Genomic DNA, 5,881 nt, shown 5'->3' with positions numbered 1-5,881 from the left:
AAAGTCGCCACCTGTGATCCCCCAAATACAAGAATGGCTCGCACCTCTCGTGTTGCCATGTTTGTGCCCTTGTCCATCTTGATGGCACTGGCGATATCGAACGGCTTGTTTTGGGAAGTAAGTGCGGCCGGAGAGTGCGGGAGGACCCCCGTCCGATCGGCTGCCGCCAGCCTAAGCCCTTGCTTGGGGGCCGCTAGAGACGCTCGGGCTAAGGTCCCGCCTGCCTGTTGCGCCAAAGTCAATGCGCTCATCCGCACCGCTCCTCGCTGCCTCTGCGCGGTCCTGCTCTCTCCTATGGCGAAGCAGGCCGGGATCATGCCGGGCACGGCCATCTCGATTCCGAAGAGGTGCAACATTAGGAACAGGCCCGCTGGAAAGAAATGCGGGAGTGAGTATAACTATCCCATACCTAACAATCCACTAAGTAGCTGCTTATAATAAGCATATATCATCCAGGATTAATAATGTTTCTATCTTCTTCTTCTTTTTTTTCCTTCATTTATTAACTGCAGGATATACTGTCCCGTGAGCGACAAATGCTGAGCCCGGCCCAATCTAGGAGGAGGATGATAATCAAAGTAATGGCCTGAGAAAGCTGGGGATTTGCTAAATAAAATTTGCCAATGTAATAGGGCCACTCTCTGTTTAATGGGCCCAGGCCCATTTATGGCATTATCTATGGTAACTAATAACTATGTATTTTGGTGGAGCTTTCAGCTCATTTCATTAACCCTAAATAATAATCCTTTTCCCATGATATTTCCTTTCTTGGTTCCCAATCAATAGAAAATCTGTAATTTCCTTTTTTGGCCAAGAATTTGCTCTTCCCTTCGCGTACTAATTGCTCATTTGAAATTGTTTCGACTACGTGGACAATCCAAGAATCGTTGGTACTTTCGTATAAATATTGGTAACTCACTAACTCGTTATCCACTAAACAAGTTGCCGATCAAAATGTCATTGCTAATGGCACGAAACGTTGTCCCCAATTTTTACCCTAGCAGAACGGCACATTTGTTTAACTTCGGCTCGCATAGTGAGGCCCATTTTACATATAACATACGCATCTTCTTGGACAAAACCAAGAGATTTTGTTTCGTCTTTGTTTGTATAACAAAATGGAAAGAAAGAGGGAAATGCCTGAGAATAATGAGTACAACATCTTTATTACTTGAAGCTTCAATGGCAATCTTCCATCATGAAGAAAGGAACTATCAGCTCCATAGCAGCATGTCGCCGGAACTGGAAAAGTCGGTCTGCACTCTTGTGAAGGGTATCGCCTGCAACTCACAAAAGTGACAACAAATGCTAAAAACTGTTAGTGACACCTATCAACAAATTAAATGGGCACGAGGATTCCAAAAAACACGGATCATGAACAACCTCTTAATTGCATAATTGGAACTGAAAAGCTCTCTTGAACCAAAGCATGGTAATCATCCCCCCGATTGACAATTTCTCAATAATCCTATCCACCGCCCGAAAATAGGACATCCTCCAAGTTTGCTTGAAATGTAATATGCCGCAGAATCCCAAGAATGCTGCTGTGAAACCCGGTCCCAATCCTGAATAAAACCAAACCATAATGGAGTCGCTTTCATCAGACTCATCTCTGCTCATATTGTGACCACCTCGTCCATCTGTGTTGTTATGCTCATCCCCGGGACAAACTTTTAAAAGAGGAGCTCCACAAAGTCCATCGTTGCCGCGATAAGCAGATTGAGTGTCCAGAGTTCTTAGCTGATTGCCTGATGGAACACGGCCGGATAAATTGTTGAAGGAAAGATCCAGACAACTTAGAAAGCCTAAATTGGATATGCCAGGAGGGATTCCACCCGATAGCTTGTTGTTGGACAGATCCAGCGACTCTAAATCTCTCAAGTCGCCGACGTGCGAAGGGATTTTTCCGATCAGCTTATTTCGGGAGAGGTTGAAATTCTGAAGTCGAGCAAGCCTAGTTAGCCCTTCCGGTATTTGTCCTTCTAAAGCGTTGCTTGAAAGGTCAATGGAAAACAAATATGGGAGTGTGCCGGTGAATTCTCGGGTTTCTCCTTTTATAGTAACCTTAACAGGAAACCAACTATAAACCACAGTGGCCACATTAAAGTCGGGCCACATCTGCGTGAAGTTGCTAAAACAAGGAGGAATGCCTCCGGAGAGGTTGTTATGCGCTAGGCTTAAATACTGGAGCTGAGGAAGATGACATTACTGCGAAGGAATGTCCCCGGTGAAGTAATTTCTCCCAAGATCGATTACCCCAATATAAGAGCTAAAGGGAGGTATTCTACCAGATAATAGGTTGTCACTGAGATCGAGGATTGACAATTCTAGCTTTAGTAAACATTCTGGAAGCACTCCATTCAAGCCATTCTTACGTAGGCCTAGAATTCTTAGTTGCTCCAAATTGCATAGAGAGCTTGGAATCTGACCATTCAACTTGTTGTCTCCTAATGAAATCCATGCCAAAAAGGGTAGCGACTTCCCCCAACATTGGGGAAATCTTCCAGACAGTTGGTTCTTAGAGAGATCAAGAAAGAGTAATTCATGTGACATGCATAATGAATTTGAGATGTCGCCACTAAGGTTATTTCCAGAAAGTGACACCCGCCATAATTGTGGTGTCGTGTTTCCAATAATTCCGGATAGGTTGCCTCTAAGCATATTGCCCGAGAGATCAATGTCTCTACTGTTAGATAAAACATCAGGTAGCCAATGGGGAACTTCACCTGAGATGCTAGCATTTGACATGACCAATTGCGAAATGTTCCTCTGGGTTCGTAGCCAGTTTGGGAATTCTGGTCCCACTTTGCTACTTGACAAGAAAATGGACTTTATTTGGAAAGGAGGAACCCAAGATGCGCTAACATTGATAACAAGCTCATTTGGCCCTAAAATCAATGAGGTCAAGCTGGTGAGATTTACAAAGTGAAGTTCACTAACAACTCCATCCAATCGATTATAACCAAAGTCCATCTCCTCTAGATTGGATAGTTGCCCAATACTTTCTGGAATGTTCCCACTCAAACTATTAGAAGAGAGGTCCAAATATCTCAAAGATGATAATTGACCCACAGTGGCAGGAATAGGACCTGAAATCGAGCTTTTTGAAAGATAAAGGAATTCGAGATCTTTGAAATTTCCAAATTGATTGGGTAGGTAACCACTGACATTGTTGAAGCTGAGGTCTAGATACTTCAAATGCCTCAATTTGGTTATAGTAGGATGTATCTTACCTCCCAGACCGCGGCCATAAAGATCGAGCTTTGAGACGTGACCGGTCTTGTTGTTGCATTCGACTCCTTCCCATTCGCAGCAACGCTCGCCGGTCCAAGACGACAGACGTCCTGAAGGATCGGTGAGATCCTGCTTGAACGTCAGAAGAGCTTCCCTCTCGACGCCAATGCAGCTTACATTTGTTAATGCTTTGGAATGAGTGAATTCCAAGGCTTGGATGACAAGGAGTGCATGCAAAAGTGTAGGCACGAAGTTAGCATAGAAGGAGGACGCCATTGTTGGTTAAAATGAACCAGAGAAGTCGTATTTGTATTTGTAATGGCAAAACGATGCTTCCTTGAATTTTTTTTATTTATTCACAGAAATGTTGAAAAAACACAGAGAGGAGGAAATTAACGTCTTTTCTAAGTCTATCCTCTGATCGCGGGCCAATATTCCAAGTCGCGCCTTTGCAAGACGCGTGTTGACTGGAGCGGACAGTGGAAGCCCTTTGAGAAGAAATGATTGTTTGGGCTTTTCTTCATGCGGTGAGGGAAAGAGAAAATAGAGAGCGACTTTTTGATGACCGGAGATATCAACGTGATGACCGCGCAAATCATTGATTAATTATTTAGAGGGGTCCAGCCCGCTTGCTGATTTCTTTATCTTGAAATTTCATAATAGCCTTCTAACTAATAAGAAAACCTGCATTCTTACTTCCATCCTATGTGGGATTAAAAAAAAAAAAGGGCACACTTTATTTGTTTTGCAGACAAACTTCAATAATCCCGCACTTTATTTGTAAAACAAAATCGGAAAGATAAGATTTCTTAGAAGATACGGCTAAAATCTCCATGAGATTAACATACATGCAGGAAGGTCTCTTTTGAGTTAACGTGCTCATCGGCACTGCTCTCCGCTGCCTCCACTCCGTCCTGCTCTCTCCTCTGGCGGAGCAGGCCTGGATCATGCCGGCCACAGCTATCTAAAACCCGAAGAGGTGCGACATTGGGAACAGGCCCGCGGGAAAGAAATGCGGGAGTGAGCATAATTATCCTCTACCAAGCAAACCACGAAGTAGCTTCTCACAACAATTAAATATCATCCAAAACTAATAATGCCTGTCTTTCTTATTTGCCTTCATTTAATAACCGGAGGATATAGTGTCCCCCTGAGCAACAAATGCTGAGGCCGGCTTAAGATTAGGACGAGGTGCTTGATCGAAGTAATGCGTTAAGAAAGCTAGGGATTTGCTAAATAAGACTTTGCTAATGTAAAAGGGTAATTCTCTGTTTAATTGGCCCAGGCCCATTAATTAATAAGGCATTTGCTTATTTTATCACCCATTAATAAAAATAGTTTCCCATGATATTTCGTTGCTTGGTTCTCCTTCTATAGCAAATGCGTTCTCTCCTTTTTGGGCCAAGAATTGCCTCATTTTAGCTAGTCCCTTCGTTGAAAAATCAACATGTATCTAACTCCCTACCTACTCACTTAGGGTGCATTTATCTCGCGAAAAAAGAATGACTTGAGAAATATTTATCTAAAAATAATCGATCTTATCTCTTAAAAAAGTGAACCATCGACAAAAAAAAATTTCATTTGTCCACGAAAGTATTTAGACATACATTGTTGCCTGTTATGAAATATTTTGCATTGTTTAGTTATTTCAATCCATACAAGCGATTATGTCTAGGAAAATATTTTTGAAATCATGCATTTTTTGTGAAATAAATAGAGCCTTAGATAGCTACCTAACCATGAGATTATCCAACTCACAACAAACATTTCTGAAATTGCATCTCACGTGCCAAATTTTGAAGGGACTTTAGAGAGAAGATTCTATGTCATACATATATCGGTGGCTAATTTGGGAACTGTTGAGATATGGTTTATACTCCCTAGCTTTGGTAGATTTCCTCAACATAATCCATAGAATTTCCATGGATCCCTGGTGGATAAGTCCGACAACTCGGCAGCAATGCGGAATTGACTTTCTCAATAGAAAAGCACGGGGTATCGCTCCCTATAGGCGTGGGTTCAAGAGGCCGCTCTAGTGGGGTCGCGGGGGAAACTCTCCCCAAGCCGCTAGAGGACATTTATAATTTGAGCCTATATTTTATTGGTAATTTGGTTTTGGGCATATGAATAGGTGTTACAATAAAATATATCTTTCTCTTAATTGAGAATGTAACGAGAAGTGTAATGTGCTAATTATAGTGAAATTCTATACTAGACAAAACCGTATTTTACAGGTGAATCGGGATAAACTTTTGTATCTCAATTTCTCTTTTTCGCTTTTACTTTTTACTTTATTGTGATTGTTTGCTGAATCTTAGCAAGAGCAAGAATTTTTTCGCATGTGGAACTAGTACTAGCAAGAGAGTACCGTGTACCCGTATAAGACCAAGCGACAAAAGCTGGTTGACCCTTGCTAGAGCCGATCGACACATCACGCGAAGGCCCTCCATCGCCGCCTTTTGGCGAACGCTGGTCGGCGGAGCTGGGGCGGCCCCTGCCGCCTATCTCTGAAAATTGTGCAATACGCATCCCTCATTTTCACGTCCTGTCCCTTTTTTTTACCCTGTTTTTCCTTTTTTTTCCTTTTTTTTTTCCAAATTTTAATGATGTGGGTAATGGGGCGTACGGCAGCAGCAGCAAATGCGAG

General features: G+C 42.5%; 2 protein-coding genes across 3 annotated transcripts; one reads left to right on the top strand and one right to left on the bottom strand.

The window, feature by feature from the left end:
* Positions 1-4,529, top strand: LOC115740075 (non-specific lipid-transfer protein-like). 2 transcript variants are annotated; one of them, XM_030673450.2, is made up of 3 exons: positions 1-388; positions 513-569; positions 4,457-4,529. In XM_030673450.2, exons 1-2 carry the CDS (start codon positions 34-36, stop codon positions 527-529), a joined length of 372 nt encoding a protein of 123 aa, XP_030529310.1. In that variant the 5' UTR covers positions 1-33; the 3' UTR covers positions 530-569; positions 4,457-4,529. The 2 variants fall into 2 exon arrangements, with proteins under 2 accessions (XP_030529310.1, XP_030529309.1); XM_030673449.2 differs by lacking the exon at positions 4,457-4,529 and having other exon boundaries at positions 2-388; positions 513-699.
* On the bottom strand, positions 927-3,522 carry LOC115739945 (receptor-like protein 43). Its single transcript, XM_030673266.2, has 2 exons — positions 1,384-3,522; positions 927-1,280 (listed from the first exon to the last, which is right to left on the bottom strand). Exon 1 carries the CDS (start codon positions 3,508-3,510, stop codon positions 2,206-2,208), a length of 1,305 nt encoding a protein of 434 aa, XP_030529126.1. The 5' UTR covers positions 3,511-3,522; the 3' UTR covers positions 927-1,280; positions 1,384-2,205.
* Positions 4,530-5,881: the final 1,352 nt, after the last annotated feature.

Source organism: Rhodamnia argentea, chromosome 5 (genome assembly GCF_020921035.1).
Source record: "Rhodamnia argentea isolate NSW1041297 chromosome 5, ASM2092103v1, whole genome shotgun sequence".
NCBI lineage: Eukaryota > Viridiplantae > Streptophyta > Magnoliopsida > Myrtales > Myrtaceae > Rhodamnia > Rhodamnia argentea.
Note: the sequence above shows the minus strand (reverse complement) of the source record. Positions and strands in the feature narration are given on the sequence as shown.